The 15,343-nt window shown below is 41.3% G+C and overlaps 1 protein-coding gene across 1 annotated transcript; it reads left to right on the top strand.

The window, feature by feature from the left end:
* Positions 1-385: 385 nt before the first annotated feature.
* Positions 386-15,143, top strand: egln2 (egl-9 family hypoxia-inducible factor 2). The gene is made up of 6 exons (XM_067594780.1): positions 386-673; positions 1,214-2,702; positions 12,369-12,488; positions 12,886-13,022; positions 14,099-14,166; positions 14,308-15,143. Exons 2-6 carry the CDS (start codon positions 1,434-1,436, stop codon positions 14,358-14,360), a joined length of 1,647 nt encoding a protein of 548 aa, XP_067450881.1. The 5' UTR covers positions 386-673; positions 1,214-1,433; the 3' UTR covers positions 14,361-15,143.
* The last annotated feature ends 200 nt before the right edge of the window (positions 15,144-15,343 follow it).

Here is a 15,343-nt window from a genome sequence, read left to right as displayed (position 1 = left end):
TAAAACAACAATATTTATTTTAGCGGACTGTATTGAATTGCAAGGTTGCTTTATATTTTATTAGTGCAAACTGGCAGAAACATATTTTGGAAACGTTTAATAACTGTTCAACATGTAAGAAATTAATTCATCTATAATAATACTGAAAGTCATATCACTGCAGATACGTTGGTTATCACCAAAGACTGCCTCGTGCCATAGATTATATAGGGTAAAGGTTTGTTTAAATTAATGTCATGGCGGTTTCTGTCGGTGCAGCTGAAGTCGTAGTAGCAAGTGGTCACATGGCTTGTGCATGTAAATGACACGAGGGAGTCGAGAGAGAGAGAAAGAGAGAGAGAGAGAGAGAGAGCCGAGAAAGCGGGCTGTGGGAGGGAGGAGAGGGAGGAGGGGAGGCAGACAGAAACTGGGGGCACTCGCCGGCACAACGGAGAGCACTTTTTTTGGTGATTGAGGGGACCTTGTGTGGCTCGGAGCATCTCCCTCCGTCCCCCTGTTTGGTTTAATGTGTCAGGTCGGCGCTGGTTGCCGTCATCCCTCGGATATTATTTATAACCGACAAGAAAATTGGATGGGACGCACACACGGGCAAGACAATCCCGGAAATAACATGCGTACTCTCAGCCTGTCACGTACGCTCACTGTGGATTTGCATTGCTGTGGGCTGCCGTAGGTAAGCGGAGGAGCTGTGATCTCCTCAAGAGGGAATTTTCACTTGCTTTTAAACGTTATTAGCTGCACTGATTTATTTCACAACCGTGAAACGTGTGTTTCAACTGAATGAATAGATTTTGCTAATAGGCGATTAATTGCCATGACCTGATTACAAGTTGGTAATCAATAGCCGATGAAGACCAAATAAAGTCTTCTTATGTTTCATTACGGTATTATATGAATTGTAATTTACTTAAAACACAAAGATTACACTTGAAGGTGGTGTCTAATTTAAATAGGTATAAAAACTGTCAGTAAAAGTGAGTTTTTATTGGCTTTCGTCTTTCATCCTTCCCTCCTTTTAAGCATTGAACTCGGCTACAAAATAGCCTAATAAAAAAAACTTAGTGAAAACTTAATTAATGACAGTCTAATCTAATGATGATTCAACTGTATACCCACTATATAAATACTGTGGATTTATTTACTTCAGCTCACTGTCAAGTGGCCTGCACTGTGCTATTAATAGGTCTAAAGTGTATCATTTTACTCTCCACAGATCCTCTCCACAGCCTCAAAATGTTTATAAATCGGATGCAAACAGATTGAGATTATTAAATAAGATAAAGGGGTGAAATAAAAGCAAGAAGAACAAGACTTGGACATGAAACTTCTTGCGGCTGTGACAGAGCTCCTCTCCGTCAAGGAAAACAGCAGCTCAGCTAGAAAATGAAGCGAGGACGTGAGCTACGTGCGCATCCAGCAGATGACGAGGTGAAATGGAGAGCTTGGGACACACGGACCTTTTAAACCCAAGCTCTTCCCGCGGATGCGTCGCTGTTTCAGCCTCGCAGGAGAGAAGGACGAGCGGACAACAGCTTGTGTGCGGACCGGCGGAGATTCATCACACGTACCGAGCGGACATGGGGCTTAACGGCTTCTGCGCGGCGCCCGTCGGGAGCCCAACAGCCGCGGAGTTACTCGCGGGTCTGGCCTCTCAGACCGACTCCCCTGGAATCACAACCCTGACGAAGCAGTCCAAAACCGGCGTGCCGATCTACAACGGTGGGGTGGTGTCTCCATCTGCCACCGTGGAAGGCAGCCACACAGGCGCTTTGGCTCACACACCAAACGGTTACCCTGCACAAATGAAGGGGATGGTGGGGGGCCCTATGTACCCTGTCACTAGTAGAGCCTGTCTGGTGGAGAACGGGGACCACACAGCTCATGAGAAGTGCCCTTTAGTGATGAGGAGGCTCAATGGTGACCTGAAAGCCAGACAGGTGCAACAACAGAAACGGAGGGGTGGGGAGAACCGGGACTTGGGGTCAGAGACTCTGAATGGTCTCACAAGTGGGTCACCGGGTTTGGGAAGTTCTGTGGACTCGGTTTTTGCTTCAGGAGACTCAGACTTAAAGCGGAGAAGGTTGGCAGATGTAAGTGTTGCTCACAAATCTTCAGAGGCCCCCAGGGTGGCCCGATCAGTCGCCCCGCTCACAGTCAACTGCAGCAACAGTTCCCATAGCAACCAAATGACTATCAATAATGTGCACTGTGTCACTCCCCAATCTCCCTTCACCCCTCCTGTCCCCCACACTAACCAGCACAACGGACATAATGTGGCATCGGCTGGTCCACCAGCTGCACCCAGTCAGACCTCCCCCGCGGAGGCTAATGGCATCCCCACCCCTCCACCTTCTGCAGGCGCTGGCTGGTCAGCAGAGTGCATAGCCCAGCAGTACATCATCCCCTGCATGAAGTACTACGGCATCTGTGTGAAGGACAACTTCCTTGGCCCTCAACTGGGCGACAGGGTCCTGGAGGAGGTGGAGATCCTAAACCGCAGTGGGAAATTTCGGGGTGGGCAGCTGGTGAGCCAGAAGAGCATTCCCTCTCGGAGCATCCGGGGCGACCAGATCGCCTGGGTGGAGGGACGTGAGCCCGGGTGCGAGAGCATCGGGGTGCTGATGGCTCACATTGATGAGGCCGTCATGTACAGCGCTGCCAATGGACAGCTGGGGGACTGTGTCATCAATGGACGCACTAAGGTGAGAGGTGGCACATAATGGAAAATGGTGGGGTTAGGGATGAGAGAAGGGTATGTTTTCAAGCTATGTGCCAAAGGGAGAAAATAGAGGCTACAAAAAAAGACGACATGGGTGTATCAGTCTGATGACATCATTATATTTTGAGCAAGAGGTTGGTTGTGTCATGTCTGCTCTAATGCTGAAGTGTAGGCAGGCAAACACACACACTAACACCACAGTGGGATAGCAAACAGAACGTCAGGTAGGATGTTAGGATGAGCCCTGTTGTGTTTTTTGGCACATATGAGCATGATAAGGGGGGGCTGCGGGCTGAGCTTTCCTCCCAACCTGGCACTGTGCCTGAGTTTAGGCCTGGCCTTGTCCCTGCCCTCATTCCACTGGTACCCAGGAGAAGAAAAAATGCATCTGGAGCTGTATCTCGTTGGCCATCACTATATCTCTGGCTTTGAAGATGACTTTTTCTATCCCTACTTTCACCCATGCAAACATTGCACTGGCATGGTAGGAGAGTGTTTTGTTCCATTTACTCATATTTCATGCCATGTGAACCACAAGTTTTCTCTTTATTTTTACCGTAACTAAACAACACGTTTCAGTTTATCTTTTCTGTTGATATTTTTCAAATGCCATGCACAATTACCGCAGCACAACACCTAACAGAGCGCAATACACACTAAGACTAAACAGCAGATGACTGTAATTCCCCCTCGTCATAGTCCACAGATGGCAGGCTTTTTGTCCTGCACCCAGCTGTGGACATTGTGTGCAGGACAGTGAGCCCCCACCCTCCTCCCTGTAATGACGCAGTCCTGGGTTATCAGAGCCAGGTAATGTCAGTGACCCTTTCTGACTGAAGTCTCCATCCTGAATCTATCTGTACTCCCCTCTCCTATTTTCGCTACTGTTTTCCTCTGTGAAATGGAAAAACTGTGCAGCGAAGTGAAAACATTAAGATTACGTACATGTTCCACCTGTCCCTCTTTGCATTAATAGCCCTCAGTAACAGTTACTCAGTAAATATGAATGTGTTTTTCAGGATGTGGTGTCATGGTCTGTTTCCCTATCAGCTGTGAGTTAACCATTACATGCCAGTCTAGACTGTTACCCAACATGTTCTTAGTTTTTCCCCTATGTGCAATCAAGATTTGCAAATAGCAGATCCAGACAATACAGGTTGGTGTGGTTTAAAACATTCATTTGTTTAAACTGCTAATTTCGAAATGAAGAATCAAAAAAAAAAAAAGATAGATGGTGAAAGAGTGTGACTGAAATAAATACTAATATTGTAATTCTATAAGAGGTCAGTTTGATAGGTGTACACAGATTTGATACAAGTGCGTCATGTGGGGTAAATATATTCCAGGAAGCATTTTGATGAACACAGCGTCTGATCTGATCTGAAAAACAGTCAACCTGGCAGCCCAATATAAAAGAAAATGTTTCGAAATATACGTAGAGCATTTTGGCAGCCAAGTGGAAATTCTTCACATTAACCATCTCCTGTCTTGTGTTGGTTGTGTCTTTTTGTCTAACCTTCACCATGTTCGATGTGATCATCTATCATCACTATTTTTCCCTCTCTTCCCAAAGTATTGGCGCCACAACCTCGTTCACCCCATCTGTGTAACACCAGACATAGCAACTTGCCCTTCATGTCTAGTCATTTACATAAGATTGTGGCAGTGTTTAAACAGGGGCTGGTTGGGTTACATCAGCAGCCTTTGCTCCTATAGACCCCTGGCTGATTGTGCTGCTATCAAGTCAAAGTCATACTTGGTCTTTGTTGTGACAAAATGACAGCAAAATGGGACTAAAAGTGAGTGGTTTGAGGCAAACATGTTCACATTTTCTAGATCTTTTTAGTTCTGCTGCAGTGCTGGAGTGCAAAATACCACTTCTGCTCACTGTTGAGAGTTGCATTCTACTGCACACTAACACCATCTCACTCATGAAAAGATATAAAAATGCCCTTTTATCCTTTGACACTTTGAGCTGCAGCTTCCTTACATGAATGAAGTGGTTTTAATCGGTAAAATCAATAACGCATCAAAGCTGTTGCCTCAATTCACAAGCCTGTTTTGTAGAGGAGGTCGATTCATAGAAAAAAAAAACATAAGCATCGTAAGTTTATTTGATTGCGGGTATAAATTTCAGGGCAGACCTTAATGAAGTGTATTTAAAGTTTTTTTTATTGTTTCGCTTGGAAAGATGCTTGTATGAGGACTGAAAACAGTCAGGAGATGTGCATAGAAATAGTTTCCTACGGAGGAACATGGTTTTAGAATAAGGAGTTTATTCTAGGGTTACGTTTTATAGTTATGGATGCCAGTTGTTTAGATTTTCTATGTCACTCAGTACCTGCCAGAGGCTCATTTGGATGTAATGTGTTTACTGATTGGTCACTAAGTAATTCATTTTCTCTTACTTGGCATGGTGTGATTACCAGGTACATTTGCTACAGGTACACCAGCTGTTCCCCTGCCAGATTTCTCCATTTGCCCTTGGTGTGTTGAAAAAGTTCGGTGCTGTACAGTACAAAATGTTTCTGTGGAAGAGTGCAAGAGACTGCGTAGCAATAGATACAATGATGGAGTGTGCATGAGAGAGAGAGAGACAGAGAGAGAGAGAGAGAGAGAGAGAGAGAGAGAAGCAGTGATAGGAAATGGAAAGAGGAGGATCGAGGAGAAGTATAACCAGTCACTCCATCCCTCAAACCTTATTTAAATTTTTCACTTTCTTTGTTCTGACCTCCTTTTTCCTTTCCGCTGTCCTGTACTTCACTCCCTTTCTCCTTCATCTTATCAACCCCTTGTTTGCTCCTTGGACAAAATATTTCCCAGCCGTTACCTTGGTAACAGGCCCATACAGAGTAGAGCTCCGCATTGTGTCTGAAAGAGATGAGAGAGAAACGGAGAGGGACTGGCAATGCCCAAAATAATACCCTGTATGTACCAAAATGCCCGAAAATGCACCCTGACTTCTGTTAGTCAGCAGGATCCAGGTTTTGCTGTCTGTGAGATGCGCGGAAGGCTGGATTATAGTGTTGACAAAGGACATAGTAATTCAGTTAATACAGTGCAAGGAAAAGTGTTGTGTTATGGGAAAGTGAGAAACAACTCGACAAAGGCAATGAGATACATGAGGGGGAGGGGATAGACTGGAAGTGAGACTGTAAGGCAGAGAGGGAGTTAGGGAGCAAGGAGTGGGAGGATGGTGGTGTTGAGTGAGTGAGAAGGGGCGATGCAGCAGAAGCTCTAGTATAATGAGAATGTCTACTGCAGCAGTGTGTCCTTATATGCCCCTCCTAGAGCTCAGCAGTGCCACCATGCAGACAGGAGTCGTATTCTAACACACACAATGCAGTTACAGTACAGACCACCTAGCTAGCTTGATGAAATGGATGATGGATGGACAAATTTGGTATTAATTTAGTCTCCATTTAGACAGTTCAGAGGGTAAACACAAGCAGTGATAAAAATGAACATAATAATAATCATTACTAGCTAATATTTGCCTCCAAAATGGTATTCTGGATGATATTGTGCGTTTATTTGGATATCCCCCCTGATGCAACCTACCTATTTTAAATGCAATGTAGCAGCATTCATGTACTTTTTAGCTGTTGTTGGAAATGTTACAACACTGTGTGATATTTTAACCCTCGGAGGCCTGAGGGTATTTTCTCCATTTTTCTTAAATTTTCTCCATTTTTCTTTAATTTTTGTTGTGCATGGCATTTTGTGACATTCATGTCCATCAACATCACAATCAAAAATTGGGTGAATTAAGTAATCCAGTTGATGTTTTTTAAGTATACTGCATTTTGTGTTTTTCCAGTCTAAATGTATGCATTTTATACTCAAACAGGGATTAGGATTAGTATAAGGTATGGAACTGGGACACAGCTACTGTTGAGTCCTTCTTACTTCATATTACTATTAGTTTCAAATTTATTCTCATTTTTTGTGTTGTCGTATCCCAAAACACATTTACAGTGTGTGACTATGTATCATATAATAGCATATATGTATATTAGCAGTAAGGGACATCCCAAAGCCTACCCATTTTGAATTGACTTTTTTTTTAAATTTCATAAACTTGTGAATGATGACACAAAAATAAGTATATTGCGTACATGCATACACTAACACCTAAAGAAACACACACATTGCTGTGGTCAATGGTGACTTGTGCATAATTAGCAGGATTAGCTCATCGTGTCTGATTGTAGTTTCTCACATTTTTAAAGTTTGTATACACACTTATTTATGTTACACATATAAAATAACCGCCACAACATAAGTATATACATAAACATTGCAAGTACTTTACCCCTTTTTATCACGTAATGCTGCAAACCCTCTGCTACCAACCTATGGATGTTATAGAAAGTCCCAAATATCAACACAAGCAGTCTGAGGCTGACACCTTGTAACCTTAGTGATGAAATCCTCCAATTGTAAAAAGTACAACTACCTTCAAAGGTTTAAACCAGTACAGCACTGTTTTTGTTGTTGTTTATGTTGCAGTACATCCATAAATCTATTAAGAGACACACACACACACACACACACACACACACACACACACACACACTGTTTAGATTGCAATCTTATACCTAGAAAACCAATATCTAGCCCATAGAGGCAGTGGCCTAGAGGTGAATCTAGCTGAATAATAGGCCATGATATGAACCTGCAGGAAAGGCAGCAGAGATAGATGCTAGTGATAAAAGACTTAATCATCATTCAGTTTAATTCACACAGACTTTTATCTTCTTCACGTCTCTCATATTCAATCTAGTAGAAATTATTAATAATGACTGAATTTTATATCACATCTTGTGTCATCCAGGCTGCTTGTAAGTAATCCGCAGTGGGAATTTAGTAAGATGGCAGTGCCGCCTGACAGATGGTTTCAACCCCAGAGATGGGGTCCTACCATGCCAGTGCTAATCCCACCGTCCACTCTCGAAGACTCACTGATTTTGATCCATGTTTTTCCGATTACAACGAGGGCTCAGGGCTGTCCCACTGTGAAATTGGGAAGATCTTTAGATTTCTCTTGCTGACTTTTTGAGCCTTTTTCTGCACACTTTTCATCCTTCTGCAACAGGAAATCACCACTGGGTCTAGATTTTTACTATGGCATCATCATGTTAATTTGTTTTGATCAAACAATTATCAATTGTTATTATATTCACAAAAGAGAAAACACAATTTTATAAGACTTTTTAAGCTTCACACTTAATTAAAATCAGTCAGGTTTCTGAGACCTTAAGTTGAACACTGGGACTGGGTCAGTGAGTCTCTACCAGCTGTGGAACTGACCCTGTACTCATGCCTGCAGTATTGAAATAGTATACCTATAAGTATCATGAGTAACCATATGGTCTGATCTGCAGAGTCTTCCCTCCTCCCTCCTCTGTCTATATATATCTGCATTTCATGAATTGCTGATGAGTCTCTTGTCTGTTTACAGCACGTGTAAGAGAAGCACACACTTCTTTCAAAATTCTAAACATTGTCTTCGTCTGACCCTCTATCCAGTGTATCAGCTACGCAAATAAAACCGTCTAGGTCATTTACAGAAAGAGTGCATCTTGAGTATTTTACCACATGTACTGTATGCTCTTTTCAAAGCTGAGCTCTATAGTATATACTACACTGTTGTAGAGGGGAACTTGGCCCAGTAAAAGCCCATCTGTTTTTGTTTTCAACCAGCTTTACATCTTATATGTCTGTCATATGATATAAAGATTCAAATACGAGACATCTTTAAATCACAACATCCACAGTTAGTAAAACTAGCCACAATTGCTTACAAAACCCTCATTGAAAAAAATAAATAAATTAACCATCATCACAGTGTACCAACAACGTCCTCCTCGCTGTTTTAACCCCCACCACCCCCTCACACACACGTTCTCTTTCGTTCTTTCTCCTTGGCAAGCAGTAATGCCTCTATTTGTCGAGCCTTATCTAGCCCCCTCTCCCCTCCTCACCCTTCTCTCTACCATCATGCCTCTTATCAGAATATGCGTGCAGCATTGGAGTTTATTTTTGTTCTTGTCCAGAACAGCCTGTTCTGCCTACCCGGGCATCAGCTTGGCAGCCCGGGTATCTACTGTACCAAGCTCTGCCATTAGGCATTAATGCTGGTGCCTGGCATGCAGGTGGTTGGTGCCAATTAGACTTGAACTGACTGTGGGCACAGATCTCAGCAGAGATGAAGGAGCGAGGAGGGCAGAAATGACAGATAGGATCGCGACGTGCCGTGTCACGCTGTGTGACTAAATGTTTTGTGCATGTGTGTGTCTATAAGCTACTGTCAGAAACAGTGTGGCTGTGTATGAAACTGGTTTGAATGGTAGTGATGTCTGAAGGATTCAAATCTAGTTTTTTAATGCCTCGGGTTGGTTTAGCGAAAACATCAGCGCCCTCCTCCTAAATTATATGCCTGTCTTGTGTAAGCTTTGATATAGATATTGTGTATGTTTATGTGTGTGAGTATGTGTGTGTGTGTGATGTGTTTATGCTGCAGGCGAGGGCTGAGCTGTCTGGTGTGGCATAGTACATGTTAATTGTGGTTCATTACAGTTGTTAAGACTGTTACCAACTTGAAAAAAAAAAGCTGCTGGAAATTTCCTTGAATATGTACACAACAAAAACAAAAAAACATCACCCTGATTATTAAATCCATCCTTAAGCACATTAAATTCTATATTAATTTATGGAGTTTTTCATTCTGAATATTGTGTCAGATCAAGAGATTGTATCATATTTTATCAAAATAAAGGAAAATATCCACTCTTTGAGTGTTTCCTATCATGAAAATAAAACTTACTTAAATATTATGAAGGTTATTTTTTTAACCCATGGTATTGACATTTTGTAATGTGTATATCCATATATAAGAACTTATTTCCATGACAGCAGTCATTGTAACAGAGTAAATATTTCTAAATATTTCTTTCATTGGGTATTTTGAATCCAATCTAAGAACCATCTCATAATGGGACTCTTGAATATTGACAACTACATATGTTTTTCTGAGACAGAAATTGTCTAAACTAGTTTCTGTCTGCACAAAAGGGCATTTATCCCTACAAAACAGAGCAGCAGCTGTTTTCAGTTTGATACAAGATCAGCAACAGCGGGACATATCTGAAATTGGCGCTGACAGCAGGTAGGGTATGCTAAAAGCAGACTCTTCTCTGCAGGATTTTTTCCTGCCACCACTTGTGATGATGTTGCAGGGTTGGCCAGAAGGGGCACCTTGGGATATCGCAACAGTTGAAACCAAGAAACCTCTTAACTGTAGCTGTAAAATGAAATGCAAACCATAATCATGCCTAAAAACATACCAAATGTCACAATCTTCCGCATACAGTTTTAGTAACCCCAAACTTGACAAAGCTGGTTTTAGTTCTTTGAAACTGTCACAATATAATCAGCTCTTGTGACTCTAAATCACATTTGGATTACAGTAATGTTTCTAATGATCACTATGTGAACGCACATGGTTTTCTGTTTTTTCCTTTGTGTACATTTGATAAGTTTGTTTTGACGCAACCAGTCTGGTTGTCATTTGGAGCCCGGAGCAAAAGGTCCGGGGGTTAATGAGCTCTGACTGCGAGAGTTAGTCAGTAATGAGAGCTGACAATGGCTGAGCGGAGTCACACACAACACAACCAAACTTGGCTGTGAATGTGGATGGAAACACCAGAGGACACAAAACATACTGTCATTTTTATTTGAGTTTCACAAACATGAGGAAAGGTGCATTTGTCTTAGAAATCTATGTGAACGTTGTTTGATCTCCTCAGGGTTAAGACTCTGATGCTATAGTACTACAGCTTCGGTGATAGTCAAGTAAGTTAAATCGATATTGCAGCAGTGTGGAACTTGTTAGTCATGAATGATAGTGTCCTAGAGGTGGGCTGAAGTGATGTAGTGACTCCAATATTGTAACTTTTTTCTTCCCATGCAGAACAAGATAAGTCAGAGTTACAGTATTCCTTTGTATTCAGCCTGGATGGTAGAGAAGTTATCACTCTATGCCAACTATCCTCACCTAGAATCTCTGTCTGCCTGCGTAGGCTGATGTCAGCCAGTAATTGAATCAGCTGTGGACTCTGCTGAGACATAGCAGGTCTGACTGGAAGTCTGATGGAGATGCTTTGGAAACTATTTACTCTGGCTTGAAACATGAGTATGTTTCTGTGCCTCAGTATATGTCATACTGACGTGGGCTCAATTCATTTTGACCCTGGTACAGTTTTGTCAGTTACAGTCGTATGGTCTTGTAGTGGCCCTGGTCTGGAATGTGCATCGACCGGAGAGCTCTCACGCAGGTCTCGGTTCCCTCTGACTTCCCAAAGAAAGCAGCACTCTCCTGCTTCACAGCCTTGAACGCAGAGACGTCAAGCAGGGGAAATACCAACGCAAGACCATTGTTTTGAACATGGATACTCTATCTGCAGATCGTAGCTGGGAACAACAGCTGAACTCTGACATATTTCTCTGCTCTTTTTCCTTCTTGTGAGTGTGTATGTGTGTGTGTGTGTCTCACAAATTACAGTCTTTCCAGCTGGGAAAGAGTTTATTTTGGAGTGGTGTGAAAGCTGAATGGGTGGCACTGAAGGTTTCTGTTGCAGCTTCTGTACTCTGGCTGAAACCTCTAGCAATGCTTACTAGTCACCTATAATTGATAATAATTAATTGATCACCTGTAGTTCCTCAAAGTGTCACCACTCTAAACAGGTGAACTCATCCCTCACATGGTCCTGTAGGGCTGCAACTAACAATTATTGTCATTATCGATTAATCTGTCTGTTATTTTCTTGATTAAAATGATCTTGACTGAAAAAAATTATTCGATTATCAAAATAGCTGGCGATTAATTTTCTGTTGATCAACTAATTGATTAATCATTGCAGCTCTACAGTCCTGTTTTTCTTTTTTCAAATAATCCATAACACAATTCACTTTTAAAGGCATCAAAGCACATGAAAAAATCTCATCAACCTATGAAGTCCATTGAAGAGATTACTTGGGTTTTTTTTGTAAACTCAGTTTTTTTTAAAATTGTTTTTGTTATACTAATACACAAACAAATACTGTCAGAGGAATGCAAATAATAATACTAATAATGATAATAAATTAAAGGGGGGGAACCCCTAAAAAAATATTTTTTCAAATAAAGTGACACACAAAGAGGATTGAATATTCATATGGTGTATTCTGGAGATGTTTAAATATCCTGTCCAAGAGTTTTACCACTAAAGGGCCGGCCCAAAATAGATGGTATAAAGGGGCAGGTTCAATCTTACATCTAATACAGGTGGGATCAAAATTAGTTGCAATATGACTGGATTTGACCCTCTGTTTAAAAATGGAGTCTATTATGGTGGACGAGGATTTGTGTTATTTTGAATAAATTTCTGTCTTGGAGGTATCATAAGTAATGTTTAACTGGAAGGTGATATTTGCTTTGTAGCTGTGAAAATGAAGCAAAATGGTTGTTAACACACAGTTGTGATAGTGAGCTGAGGCCCAAAGTGTGCCAGGCAGCAGAATTACTTGTTATACTGTTGTTTTCAAGTGCTTATTGTCTAAGGCGGAGACAAATGCACAACTAATGATCCATTTCTTTTGTTTTTAGGCCATGGTTGCCTGTTACCCAGGTAACGGGGCAGGATATGTCCGCCATGTTGACAACCCCAACGGTGACGGACGCTGCATCACATGTATCTACTATCTTAACAAGAACTGGGATGTCAAGGTACATTTATAAGATGAATATTAATTTATTTAAAATGTTTTATTACACTTGAAAATATGTATTAATCTCTATTTGAATGAGGAGCAACACCAAAAGGATTTATTATCAGTTCGGTGTCTTACAAAGACTTGAACTCTCTGGTCTTTCAGTTTACATGATTCTTCAAGTCTTTTTAAAGATTTGTTAGTCTTTGGTCATGTTTTTTCAAATTGTTCAATTTTACATAAGTAACTTAACCCAACACTTAGAACTCTTAGTGCCCAACAGAGAAAACATTCAGACACCCTCAGGAAACAACAATCCTTGCAAAATTCCACATTTCCAGAAATTGCTGGCATTTATGTTGCAAGTAAGAGGCTGTATTGTGTGTGTTTTGTTTGTGTATGTGTGTTTATAGAAACAAGGAGGGTTGCTGCAGATCTACCCTGAAGGCAAAAATGTGGTGGCCAACATCGAACCTATGTTTGACCGGCTGCTCATCTTCTGGTCTGACCGCAGGAACCCACATGAAGTCAAGCCAGCCTACGCCACTCGGTTAGTAACTCTTAAACTTGCTCGGGTATTGTGTATGCAGTACACACACAAACTAATGTAACATTGTACCATGATTTTAAATTGTATAAAAAAAGACAGGGCATAGTGCCAATTCTGCCAGTTATGTATATCTAGTCTATTTTAGTTTGCTCCCTACTGTATAATTAAGACCTTGCACATGCACAATTGAAAAAAAAATCTTTGTTTTTAACATTACAATCATTTACTATAAATTGTCAAAGACAATTGACAAAGAGATGATGCTTGATTTCTCATCACTTTAAACCGTGCAGTTAAAAAGCAAGGGAATTAAAATTTTATGGACTCCAGACAACTGTAAAGAGAAACCAGGATACATATTTACAAGTCCTTAAGTTTTCTTGATGCTCAAACGCAACAGACTCATCCTCTCCTCTCCTCTCCATCTGACTGCTGGGGGGCGAGGCGGGGCCCAAGGCAGGAAGTATGTGTTTCCTGAGGGGGTAGGCGGGAGGGAGAGGGGAGGAAGGTTCGATTGCAGGACTCGTGCTGGAGAGGCACAGACATGAGAGACAGGAATAAACAACACAGCCCCACAGGAGGGACAAGAAACTGTAGAGATTAACCCTCTGATGCCCAGGACATCAGCTTGCCTGACAGTCTGCTGTTCATTTCATAGGATGTGTTGTCTCTAGCTGGGTCAGAAATGATCTTTCAAGAGAGCAATTTTTGACCTCATAATCAGATTTTTTGTGAGCATTTACGTCTTTATCACAGACAGTTTAAAAAAAACAACAACAAAAAACCCCTATTAAATCCAGCAGTTGCATTTTGGCACATAAACCCAAAACACACAACGTTATGCAACATAATACAATCATTACCTTAATAGAATAACATTAAAAGATACTTTGTTTATATGCTAATAAACAGCCATTAAATTGACTTTTATCAGCAATTTTGCCTCAAACAAGCACCTAGTTAATTTCTTATGCTAGAAAATAGCTAATTTTTCCACCAGGATTATATTCTGTACCCACAAAAGAGAAATAATTATTTTCTTATTAGTATATCTTTATCCTTCTTGTGTCTTACAGCTATGCCATCACAGTCTGGTACTTTGATGCCAAAGAGAGAGCGGAGGCTAAAGAGAAATACAGATTGGGTGAGTTTCTTTACAGTCTGTATTTTGTGATTACTTTTCCTTCCTGGCTTGTTTGTGCAGTATATCACCTCTGGATATATTTGGTGCCACTTCATATTGTATGTGACTAATATGCTCTTTCTCTTTTACCTGTGTCCATAGCAACAGGACAGAAAGGTGTTCAAGTGCCTGTCACTCAAAACAGCAGGACATAAATCTCATCTAATCACTGGAGAGCACTCTAAAAGTATTATGTGCCTTTCTGAACTGCTAATGGATGCCACGATCATAAAAGGGAGACACCGTTAAACTGTCAGTCATGTCCGCAGCTCCGTGCCACTGTTTCAGTGTCAACTGTCAGATTCACATCATGGGTTGTGATGTAATATTTTCCTGCCGTGTGATTAGCCTGCTGATCAAAGATGTGGCAGATAACGAGCACAACAGACTGGATTGTGTGACGGGTGAGGTCGGGTCAGAATAGTCTGCATGGCAAAAGAAGAAGACAACCAAGAGAAAGTATTTCTCTTCTTTAGACATCTCACTGAATCATCTATGAAGACAACTAACTGAAAAAAAAACTTTACTTTCTTTTGTTGCCATTTTGCCTGTTCAGTTATCAGTGATGTTGTGACGTATTAAGAAATCATTGTTTTACTCTGATCTGGTGTAATTTTCAATTCAAACACAATGAGCATATAATGTATGATGAATCTGTTGTGAAGTGGTCCCCTTGTCTCATGATGTGGGCGAGCATGTATGTGGGGTCAGTGTAAAGACAGAGGCACAGAAAGGATAAAGCTTGATAATACATCAAATGACTGTTGGTCATGACACAGTGGAAAGATGCCATATGGTACCCTAAGCGCTAACCCTAAACATTACTGGATGCACACTAAATAGAGTTCATAAAATATTCCTGGATGGTATTGCAATATCTGGCTATCTTTTGCAACAGCCTCAAAATGTTAGCGCAATAAAAAACACTGAGTAATCCAGCATGGACGTTTCATTTATTTCATTAGTTGCAATGTATGTATGCAACAGATTTTCAAGCACACAAAACTTTTCTACGTACTTGATGTGTTCTGCTCTCTGTTTGACTGAATGCATGGCCCACACTTGAGACAAGAGGTGAGCTGTCCAGTGAAAAGGGTCAAAACAGGGTTTGATGAAATTGAGTGTGTTTTCTGTGTTG

Source organism: Thunnus thynnus, chromosome 7, assembly GCF_963924715.1.
Source record: "Thunnus thynnus chromosome 7, fThuThy2.1, whole genome shotgun sequence".
NCBI classification, from domain to species: domain Eukaryota; kingdom Metazoa; phylum Chordata; class Actinopteri; order Scombriformes; family Scombridae; genus Thunnus; species Thunnus thynnus.
The sequence above is the reverse complement of the archived record's forward strand: the minus strand, read 5'-3'. Positions and strand labels throughout refer to the sequence as shown.